Source organism: Panulirus ornatus, chromosome 38, assembly GCF_036320965.1.
Source record: "Panulirus ornatus isolate Po-2019 chromosome 38, ASM3632096v1, whole genome shotgun sequence".
Classification (NCBI taxonomy): Eukaryota; Metazoa; Arthropoda; class Malacostraca; order Decapoda; family Palinuridae; genus Panulirus; species Panulirus ornatus.
The window spans coordinates 14,828,983-14,841,421 of NC_092261.1; the positions used below are offsets into that span (position 1 = coordinate 14,828,983).

General features: G+C 37.5%; 2 protein-coding genes across 7 annotated transcripts in view; both read right to left on the reverse strand.

Annotated features, from left to right (window-relative positions):
• The window catches only part of LOC139760920 (nuclear receptor 2C2-associated protein), a 31,859-nt gene that overhangs the window by 18,958 nt on the left and 462 nt on the right, over window positions 1–12,439 (reverse strand). The window contains exons 1-2 of one of the 6 annotated variants that reach the window (XM_071684700.1): window positions 12,083–12,222; window positions 3,399–3,498 (exon numbers count right to left, since the gene is read on the reverse strand). The exons of 1 other annotated variant lie outside the window; for it this stretch is intronic. The gene's annotated coding sequence lies outside the window, so the exon portion shown is untranslated. Of the gene's footprint in view, window positions 1–3,390; window positions 3,499–12,082; window positions 12,223–12,439 lie in introns of those variants that run through there. 4 more of the 6 variants (XM_071684698.1, XM_071684697.1, XM_071684696.1 and 1 more) reach the window with 4 other exon arrangements.
• On the reverse strand, window positions 763–3,288 carry LOC139760917 (uncharacterized). The gene has a single exon (XM_071684693.1). It carries the CDS (start codon window positions 3,135–3,137, stop codon window positions 903–905), a length of 2,235 nt encoding a protein of 744 aa, XP_071540794.1. The 5' UTR covers window positions 3,138–3,288; the 3' UTR covers window positions 763–902.

Here is a 12,439-nt window from a genome sequence, read left to right on the forward strand (position 1 = left end):
TGTCCTTTCAAAAGCGAGACAGTCATAAAAAATCAACATCATATGATTCACATATGCAAACTAAGAGCTATCTGTGCTAATACTTTCATCTTAACTACTAAGCATTTGTACCCATATTCAAGTTAAATCAGACATAAAAATCATTATAAATATCTTGTGTTGTACCTTTGGAAAAAAATCAATCCTGCCAGAAAAGCATAAACATTTTGTATGTAATCCATAAACATACCTTAATTATACAATTAAGTACATCTCCACATATACAATAATGACTAGCCCAATCAACCTTACACAATTAAGTACATTAAATATCATAAATAAGTACTGAAAGTTAAAACAAAACCAAATAAATATTCTGGAATACACAATTGCCATTAAAATAATATCTAATATAAAATAAACAGCCTTAGCAAAATAATAAATAGTACAAAACTGTCCTTTCAAATAACATTCTTTTATATACATTAACTGTTTTCCTAAAAACCCTACCCTACGCAGAGAGAAAAAAATGGAATGATCTTACAGGTACACTCAAAATCAATGGACAGTTGATTATTACAAATATCATGGAATGTTTGAAGAATCTTTAACATTTCAAAATTCACAACAGTATGACTAGTGATAGATGCCATCCAATTATCTTCAGGAAGCATCAAAAAACTTGCACAGAAAAGAATCAGGAAAGAGATGAAAATATAATTCTTGAACTATAAATGACTAGTCAGATTTCAGGTGAATCTGAATACCTATGTATCAAAAAGCCACCATATACTTCAAATGTTGAAAGGTAAATGAAATTCCTCTGAGTAAAGTACAACAGAAATATCAATATTGTTCCAATAACAAAGTTAAAAAGAGTACCTTACAACCATAATTTAATGAGCATTTGGTAATTCTGCCAACTAATCTTGTGGCTCTTGCTTAATAACAGTACATAAACTAGTGGTCTTCAAAGATGTGTCATCTACTGGCTCTTGCTTAATCATTACACCACCTACAAGTTGTGATCCAGGTTCCTCTTTTATCACTATTTTTGGAGTAATAGTACTTGTGGATACACTGGATGTAGGCTCCTCGGGTTCCTGCTTTACCACGACTTTGGTGCTGGAAACACGAGAGGTTTCACAATTAGACTGTGAATTCACAGCAGTAGCAGGAAGCAATATTGTTTGAAGAGTTCCTGTACCAGAACCAGCTGCTGATTTGGAGGGCACTAGTACCACATGCTGAGAATTTCCTCCAGATAATAACATCAGGGGCTGTGAAAACATAACTGAGTTCTGGTGACCTCCAGGTTTAGAAAGCAATACTATCTGCTGACCACCACCTATCTGAGCCTGAGGCATGAGCACAGAGGGCTGACGTATGACTAGACGTTGCCCAGCTGTATTTGATGAAGCAGCAGATGTGACAATTATTTGCTTGTTACCACCTAATGATTGTGGTACTACAAACCGAGCTCCCTCACCTTTCTGACCACTCTGTGATGATACAACCATTATCTGCTTTCCATGAATATTATTATCCATAACATTGCCTGTAATACCCACTGAGGTCTTGGTATTATTGGGTAGGAATGTAACATTATGAATCTTTGACTGTGTACCATCTTTATTGCTATTACCACTATCATATGCTTTACTGACAGAAGAATTAACTTGTGGGTTTTTGACAGTCAAACCTTTACACATTAGCAATTTCTCTTGGAGTTCAATGAATTCTTTGTAGCTCAGTACTTTAGTTTTCTCACCTTCCTTGGTTTGTGTTTTGCTAACTGATTTATCCTCTGCTTTTTTCAGATCTTTTCTCACATTCAATTTAAGAGTACCATTTCTAGTAAGTGACGGTAATGAGGTTGTTTGAGTGGTGCTTGCTTGAGTTGAGGTGCTCTGGGTTGCATTAGCTACTGAGACAATTGGCTTATAGATTGTCCTTGGTTGAGGTGCTTTTGTCCCTAAAATCCCTGAGTTACTGTTTTTCACAAGAGTCTTTTCTGGAGCATTTGGATCAATCTGCCTCAAGTCTGCATGGTGAAGGTCAATATGGCCTGTAATGCTTGCCTGGGTGGCACAGTAAACACCACAAATTGAACATTTGAAAGATTTTATTCCTTGATGACTTCTCATATGTCTCTTTACTTCATCATTTCGTGGAAAACCCTTGCCACATATACTGCATTTATATGGTCTTTCTCCAGTATGTAATCTGATGTGTATTTTATGTTTATGCCAGTGCCTGAAACATTTGCCACAGTACTGGCATTTGTAAGGTTTCTCACCAGTATGATTCCTACGATGAACTAACAAACTTTTGGAATGGGTGAAACGTCTTCCACAAACTTCACACTCATATGGAGTTTCCTTAGTATGTGATCTCATGTGGCTTGTCAAACCACTCTTATCATAGCACTTTTTGCCACATATTCCACATATATATGGTCGATCTCCATTGTGGATTCTCATGTGAATTGTATAACTTGTCTTGTGAGTGTATGTATTGGAACAGAGCTTACATTTATAGGGTCTTTCTCCTGTATGTACTCTCATGTGTAATGTAACATAATGCTTCTGAGTAAACCTCTTCTTACATACTTTACACTGAAATGGTCTTGGAATTTTGTGTGAATTTGTGGTGTGGGTGAGAAAATCTTCTCTCCGATAAAATCTCTTTCCACAAACTCCACATTCATTGCGAATAGATACTGCATCCGTTACCTTGTCTAATATAGTAGTAGGATTCATAACGTTAAGGTCTGTATTTTCATCTTCAAGTGGATGACTCTCATTCTCATGATTCTTTTCTTTCATTGAAGGTTCCTCTTCATCCTCAACTTCCTCCTTTTCATCATCTTCTTTTAAATCAAGCGGATCCTGATCTTCAACATCCACATAATCACAAGGTTCTTCTTTAATTGATGGCACAGCAGTATCCCCATCCTTATCACCAGAACCAGAGGCTTGATTTAACATATGTTGAGCCTCACTCTCCAGTTCTGTTTCTTCTTCATCTTCACCCTGTTCAAGTTTTATTTTAAAAGGTACTTTGACATCTTCGTCTAAGCATGGATGGGCATCATAATCTTTCTCACAACCAAACGAAGAACCACACAATGTACATTCTATTATGAATTCCCCCATTTTGATGTTTAATAATCAAGCAAAACTGCCAAAGGTATTAGCAAGGCACTTCTACTGGACAAGCAGTTTTCATTAACCAAAACTGGAGACTACAGCTTGTTACCTCCTGTTAAGTGTTAGACTAGAGAAGACTAGAAATGTAAAAATATGGCACAAATTAAATCTACATTTCTATATTAGTAGTAACCACCACACCATCCACCAAAGGAAGCCAGTTATTTTTCACCAATATTATTGTATGTCAGCAATTTACATGGTTACTTGGTCATGGTTAACTGCAGGTGTGAGTAAGCTTGCTCATTTTCTCACTAATCTGCTTCATCATCCCTAGTGGTTAGTCTTGCATTCCTTCATCATGAGTCTGGAATAAGAAGAACACCCTTAGGATTGACAACTTTCACCACAAAACAGATAATATAAAAAAAAAGGCAGATCACTAAAAAAGCTATCAATAATCCATACAAAAATATATTAAATATTTCACATTCAGTGGATTTTCTAAATTTTTCAATAATCAAACATTGGTAAATACTTTATAAGATATGCTTTTATTCAAAGCAAAGGCAACAGGAATCATTCTATGGGGAAAGTAATTTAGTCCTGACTCCATTTAAGGGGATGCAAGGACATTCTGCCCCCAGCCTGAGGACCTTAGGCCCTTAATATACCAACTGGTAGCCTAATTTGCTCCACAAGACACTTTTTTACGATAAAGATACCTGAGCAAACCAATCACCTTCTCTCACCAGGGCAATTCCATGTTGCCACATCTGTTTGAACCTTACGGAAAAAGGGTTTATCTGCCAGGTATAAGTCATAAGCCATATTCATCCCTTGGGTTAGAACCATACATTCTGTCCTAACACATCTGGACTGAATTTGATGTAAAAAAAGTGTTGCCCAATGTTGCCTGTATTTTCTTATGGTTTGATCCATTACACACTAGTCATCATCCTTCGGGTTTACAAACCTTTCTTTCTGTCTTTTTTCCATTTCTGATTTTGATTTGTGGCAGAGGTGTTGGTTCTGAGATAAACTGTGTCACTCCAAGTGACTGAATAGCTCAGCTGTTGTGTCAAGAATGGGCCATAACAAGTGACCCATTCCTCTTTTACACGTTTCTCTCCTTTCACTCTTAACTTTAGTCTAATGGTGAATTTACACTATATCTATTCACCAAGAGGGGTTGGCAATATAAACTTTCTGTTTATAACAGCAATTTCAAAGAATCTCAAGTATCTATGAGTCTCTTTCTTTTTTTTCTATGTTCCTCCCTTGCTTTAGAGACACAACTCTTTTTCACCCAACACTGAAATTCCACTGTTTTCCATTCTCCTCAAGTGGACCTTTTCTAAAATCACCTATCATTGTGAGAATGGTCTCCAGTCCCACATGATCTGGATTTTAGGCTGGGTATACTCCTCAAGGTTACTTCCCTATTCTAGGGTAAATATGGGTGAAGTAGCTTTAGATAATGTCTCTCCTGGGGTTACTTTCATTTTGAAACATCTTAGTAAAGGCCTGTAGATTCCTACCACTCATTTCCCTCATGTTGAAAAAAACTGGAGAGTCTCTTCTGGGTCCACTGGATTTATATGGTACCAGCAGTTTCCTTTTCACACAGTTGCAATGTGACCGTTTGTTAAAAGCCTGTTCCACAACAGCAATGCCAGGGGAAGTAAAGTAAACACTAAAATACCAGCCTACAAATGGCTTCCACTTTTGATTGACCTATTCAATGCAAGGTCCAAAAGGAGGATGAATAAGCAGATTTGAGTTGGACTTACTGAAAAAATTTTCAGGTTACAAATCAGAGCAACAGCCCTTAAGCCTTAAAAAACCACTGGCTCCCATCTGTTGTGCAGTGGGTTGTATAACTCTCATTAGAGGGCTAGATCCTCTTTACAATGTGTTGCTCATGTGGAATGTGCACCAGGTGAACTGCTGTCCAACAATCAAAGTTATGAAATGGCAAAATCTAGAGTGAAATGGTATAACAGGGGGAAACGTGCTATTAATGGGCTGAACCAGAGTATATAAAGCGGTCTGGGGAACCACATAAAGGTCCACGGAGACTGATTTTGGATGGGGGGGTTGTAGTTTTGCTGCATTATACATGGCAGGTGGAGAGAGGATGTGAATGCATGAGCCATTTCTTAGCCTGTTCCTAATAAAACTTTACAAATGCTGGAAATGGCAAACTAGTGTGATGCTGTGATTTGCTGCAGGTAACGGGAGGCTGTGTAGGACTGAAGAAATTTGAAGCAGTTCTTTCTCCAAACCTCTTCAATATCTTCCCAGCCTAAGGTTGGAGAAGTTCTTTCACCAAATCTCTTCAATCTCTTCCCAGCCTAACTCCCATTACCTCTAACAAAGCACAATATATAGGTATTATCACATGCACAAGACCTTACATCCATATCGCAACATCCAGACATCAAACAGCAACAACTAAAAACATGCAACACTACAATGGCAAACCCAAAACAGAATGTCTGCATCTCCACAAGTCTTCGATCACTTTAACAGCTCAAATGACACACAAATCCAGTCAACACCCTCCTGTTACCTTTAATGGATAATCACTTCCAATGAACAAAACAACATCCATTCTAAGCATCACATATGACACATGCAAGATATTCACTACCCACACCAATGACACCAACACAAAAGTAACACACAAACTAAGTGCCCTTAAAACTAATGCAGCAGATTTGAATATGAAAAAGAAACCCCTAACTTCAACACATAGCTCATCTGTTCCTTTTTAAACTACACCTCACCTGCCTGGTCTTCCATCCACTCAAAAGCAAATACAACAAAGCTGCAAACTATACAAAATACTTGGTGCACTTGAAAGAATTATGGACTGCTTAGCAACCACAAACACTCAACATTTACATAACATTACAGAAGAAACAAAGATCCTCCCAATACAAACCAATTTCAACATGCTCAGCACTAAATTCTATGCTCTCATTCTGTATCTCTGGCACTGTTCCTTCTGGGCACTCCTATCAAGGGGTGGCCACCGCAAAGGCCAAAAGTATCCACTTATCCCTGTCCTTACCTGCCTCCTTTGCATACACCATTCCACACATATTTCCACCATTTCTCTCCCTTCAGTATTCTTCCACCCTATTTGCCCATGTCACAGGTGGTCGTCCTCTCACACCATCCCCTTTAATTGTACTGTCATATACTCTCCTCGTAAACTCCCAGTCTTGCATTCTTTCCACATGCTCAAACCACATCAAAGTATTACATTTCACCCACTCTACTACTTCATAATTCATTCCCTACCATATAACATTTCCCATGCACCCCTTCATTTCTTTCTTCATTCCATCGAGTCAAACTACATACTCTTCTCAAAAAGTTCATTTCCACAGGCTGGATTCTTGACCTCTGTGGCTCATTCCATGCCCATGTTTTGGCTGCAGAGGGCTGGGAGGACTATTATGTCCCTTATCCCTCTCTTCACTTCCATACTTACACCTCTACCCTTCATTTTTTGATTAAGAGACCCAATTACACTTCTACACTGTACTGCTCTCTCCCTTATCTCTCCTTCCATATAACCAAACTTACCCAAGACACCTCCTAAATACTTAAATTCTCTCACCTCTTCCAGTCTCCCCCCCACCCCATAAAGATATCATAATTCATTACACTTTCTTCTTTCACTCTATATGGTTTTCCAAAATTTATAATTACACTATGTTTCCTTTCAAACACCATTACTTTACATTTATATGCATCTACCTTTAATTGCATATGCTTACACACATTATAAAACACATTTACAACCTTCTGCAACTCCTCTTTACTCTCAGCAAACAACACTACCATTCACAAACAGGCTTGCCACTAGCCACCATATCTCACCACCATACTCCATCTCTGCACCCCATTTCCCTAGTTTTGCTTTCATTTCTCTTGTTACTCTGTCCATATACATATAAAAAACCACAGTGATGTCACAAGCCCTGCCACACACACCTGCATGCATACCAAATTTTCCCCTTAACTCTTCATCCACTCTGACACATGCATTTGCTCTTCTACTGAAAACTTTCCCACCATCCATTTGTCCCCCTACCCAATATACCCTTAACATATCACATAAAGCATTCCACTCAACTCTGTCATCAGCTATTTCCAGATCCATAAAAGCTGCATACAACTTCTTACCTTTTGATAAATACTTTTCCACTGCCATCTTTACCACAAGAATCTGATCCACACGTCCCCATCTTTCCTTAAAAAAAAACCTTGCTCTTCACTTATTCAGTCACCTCCATCACTCAGTCTTCATCTACTCTTTCTTTGCTTTCCTCTATCAGCTTCTTAACATTCCACATATATATTTCATATTCTTCCCTCCTCTGCTGAACTTCCACATGCACATTTCTATTGAACAATCTAACATATGCCTTTTTCTTCATTTCCGCAGCATTTCTAATTTCTTCCATCCACCGTGCTATCTATCTATCTATATCTCTGACGGTGTTCCTTTCTGGATTGCCTTCAAGGGGTGGCCATGGCAATAGTCTCCATAACTAATGAACTCTAGTGCCACTTCTTAGCCAATGGCAGAGGGCAAGTCTAGCACTGTGTTCCTATTGACTACTTCTACCTAATGCTTCAACCAAATGCCCCTACCTAAATGTTCCAACCTATTTCTATCTACTGCTCCTATCATTTGCCAAATGTCTAAGAAACTGGGTGTCCTGTTTAGAAGTTGAAACCACTTCTCTTCTGAACAGTTGCTCCGTTTATACAAGGGATTCAGTTGTCCTTGTATGGAGTACTGCTCTCACATTTGGGGTGGTTCTAGTTCGTTTCCCTGATTGACAAGGCCGAGACGAAAGTGGTCCATCTTATAAACTGTCCCAGGCTAACTTCCAAACTTGACCCCTTGCCCTACGTCACAATGATGGTTCACTTTCCCTCTTCTACAGGTACTGCTTTGGTTTTAGCTCTCTCGAGCTAGCTGCTTGTGTGCCCCCACCACTAGCTAGGTCACCCAATACTCAGCAAGCTGCTGTGTCACATGATTATTGTGTGGCCATTAGCACCTAAAGGGTGGGCTGTTTTGATACCTGCTTTTTTCCCTACATGTTGAGGCTTTGGAACTCTCTACCTTCTCATGTCTTTCCCAATAACTATGACATTTCAAAGGAAATGCTTTTCATGTCCTCAAAAATTTGTAAATACTTTCCCTTTTCTTTTCTTTTTGTTTCATAATTCTCTATATATTTCATTTAAGGCCCAGCCTTAATATGGACTTTTGTCCGTGTCGAGCCTTCAACATGAAAAAAATATCTAATGCTCCTAACTTAGTGTTCCTACCTGCTACTTCTATCTACTGCTCCTACAACTTTGCCAAAAGACAGGGCTAGTGCATTGTGCTCATCGCAGGAAAACCTAGTTACAAAGAATGTGGTGTGTGAATCAGTGTTGTCAAGTATTATGTATGACAAGGAGAGATTGTATGTTTGTGGAAAGAATGCGTAGTCCACATGTGAGTGAGGCAGGAAGAAAAGACAGCTAACTGGGTAAGAGGAATAGAAAAATAAAATACTCCATATCATTTTATTGATTTATCTTGAATGTTCTTAAATGAGTGCTGTCTAACAATCAGTAGGATGGTCTACCTATACATATTGTACATCCAAAGTAAGTAGCCATTCATCAACTGCAATTTACTAGTCACGACACATGAGTCATCTGAAGTCTCCCTAATTTTCACTATCACAAAGTGCCACTGCTAACAAGCGAATGAAGCACTCCATGAGAGCCTCAAACTATCATTTTAATCTAAAGGGTGAAGTATGCACACCAATTCTGTCACCTCTAAAGTTAGATGACTGCAGTTTAAGGGTCTTTTTAGGTAGTACACTTGGCAATATATAAATTTCTGACAAAGAATATGGCAATTCTTCATAAAACTAGCAAAGAATTTTTTCTCCACAATGCAGCTCTAACATCTTCCAAGGATTGCTATTTCCAGCATTTCTTTAGCTCCACATATATTTTTTATCTATATTCTGCCCGTCCAAGTTTACAGCTCCCCTGCACACAGTTATTTTGGTGATCATCACCTATAATGAACTTCAGTATTTCTCAAATACATGCAGCATGCAACCATTCTGCAAGACAGCCAACTAAAGAAAAAAAAAGCAAACTTCCAGTTTCAGTACATCACGGACATTAGCTTTAAAACGTGATTAGCAAAGACATGGGGAACATAGAGCAAGAATGGCAAAGTATATTGCGTCATTTTTTCAATCTCCAACACAGATGTCAATAGCGAGAAGGGCTATGAATAACAGAAAAAAGGTGGACTAAAATAAAAACATAACAATTGGTATAACTTGTCTAGGAATCGATGAATTCTACAAGAACCTCATCAAAATTCCCCAGGTAGTCAAACCTTTATTTTTCAAAGGCATTTGAAAAATTTGTGACATCATCTTGTGTGCAAACATATCAGTTCCAGCATATGACCTTGTTCACCATGTGGAATGACACAGCAACCAAGTGTTGATGGTACACTTCCACCACAAGAATGAATGTTATGGGAGATCTTGGCTCCTACAAAAAGTTTGGAGAGTACTTTGACGTTCAGTTGATTTTGAAAAGTGTCTCACCCAATTTTAAGCAGTCCTACACTGTCCCTAATCTTTATGCTCTTCCCACTACCAACCTATTTACTACTGTGGGATAAAAAAAATATCCATATCATGCTCTGCTACATGTTATTTCATGTAGGAAAATATATAAGTATAACTAATTTCCAAGACTGATTCAAATATATGACAAGAAGTTTCAATTAACAGGGCAATTCAGTTTAGGAAAAAAAAAAAATGCTATCATCCAAGACTAAAAAAATCAAAATAGCACCTAGACCAGAAAAAGAGTATGTAGGGAACATTACAGGGAATGCAAGAGGCTCAAAAGAAATGGTCTCTGATCCATAACTGAACAAATTCAAAGGAAAAGGAAACAATAACAAATTCACAGTATCATGACAAAAATAACACTTACATATTCTAACAGTCTTAAAATTCACCTACCAGGAGAACTGACAATACTTAACTCTTTGAAAAACATTGTAGGGTACTGAATAATCAGGCAGAACATCATGGCTTTGATTCAGAAGAAAAAAATTGGTAGAAATTATTACTTAAAAAAAAAAAAAAAATAAAAAAAAAATGATCCTGACTTATGCTGCACTGCTATAGCAATACAAAAACCATTTGCTCACTTAGCCCAATAAAGCATGGTAGCCATAATGTATGTTAGATCAGCACAAAATAAGAAAACTTGATTGACAGAGTACCATCCACCAATCATCTCTATAATGTTCAGGCTTAATCACAGGCATTCCCAGCAATGTTTGAAATTCTAGGCAATGCTAAACCTCTTTGCACTATAACAGCTCTAACAGATGATAGATCAGCGTGAAATAAGGCAACCTGATAAAAACAACCCAAACACCATTTTTTAAGTGTGAAGCAACAAACAGAATCATTTCTGAGATTCAAATTTGAAAAGTTTACAGATAAACAACAAACATGGTAAAGTGCTAACATTAACTCCTAAATGAGAACTGTTCATTTAAAATGCTGTCTATCGTTACTTAGATATTCATCGTATTCATAGTAATCAAAGAAGACCTGTGCAACTGCCCTTTAAATATCATTGTACATATATTCATCCAAGAATTTCTAAGTCCTGCCTTTTTCGCTTGAGACATATGATAATATATTACACATGGTCTACTGCAGTCATATTCACAACCAGAATAGTCTAGGGCATAAAACAAAATATGTTTGAAAAGTTTTACTTCATAATCTTGATTCTCTGGATAATGCCCATATACTCAACACTTTTTCTCGTTTTATGGGAAAAGGAAAATTTATGAGCACATACTACGCTGTCTCATTTGATGACTCAAATCGAACCTGGTGCCAAAGAAAAATCTACGAACTACCAATATGTCCCTTGGTGCAGCTAAATTTCTATCAACATTTGAGGAAACAACAATATCTTTGGAATGAATTACATGTGAAGTACATCAATCTACAATGACAGCAGGTAGTATTGCCTAGAGAGAGAGAGAGACAGGGACCTGAAGACAAAGAAAAATACATATATAAAATTTGAAATATGTGCTGACCTGAACAGAAACCTTAATATTCCTAAAAACAATAAAGTGGACTTGCTAACAATGAACAGGATCTGTGTGAAACTACTGAAAGGTTATAGTCCAACACCACATCACATGCAATGCAATACAACCTACTTTCTGTAGCAAAACAAGAACAGTGTTAGGTCTGCAATGGTCATGACACAAAACCTAATCAACTACACCAATAATGGAAAACAGCAGGATGAAAAATTCTAACCTTACCTAATTAAGAGATGTATTAAGCTCTACACTTGGTGACATACAGTGATAAACGTAAAAGCATCAGCTGCAAAACTGGCATATAATGATTCATCATTACCCCATCACATAACCACAGTACAATCAAATGTTTCATCAAAATTACTTCTCAAATTAAATACACATTTCTTCACCAATCATGTGTGTTGCAGTTTCAATTAACAGCTCTGTGAGTTAATCTTAAAACAACAAAATCCTTCTGAAGACCATGAAATACGAGTTTACAAACAAGTTCTAGGGTTAAATGCACGATCCAGTTGGTCAAGGTAAACACTAAACAAAACATGAGGCAATGCTATACATACTCATGTTTATATGTAAACAATATAGGCACAATGGGATTATTTGAATTATACATTATGCCATATGGGAGGAGTACCTGCAGAAACTTTATATTTTCGAAAATTTTCACTGGTTCTTTAAAAATTCGATTACTCATTTGTTATGCTTTTATGTGCTCACGAACACCAATAGATCGGCTTACTTGTGTTTCTTTGTTCCTTTAAATGCTGACTGATGATGTCCAACTGCAAGTGATTCAGTACTTGAAATGATTCATCTTCATTTCTTCCAGAAGGAAGGCGGTGTTTAAAATTCGTTCCTCTCGGCCAAGTTGGTTTTTAGAAATGTAAACTATCATGTAAAGTCCTATCATATCGAAAGTGAAGCATGGCAAAACAAAAACTATAAAATGCCTTTATCTTATGAAGAGTAGAAATACGTTTTTTCTTTCAATATGGGCGGGAAAAAAAAAACCCGGTATGTGGTAGGTTACACCCCAGTTATGAGTTGGGACTCACACCACATCAACCACCGCGTCCCTTCCCGTTCCATCGGTTCG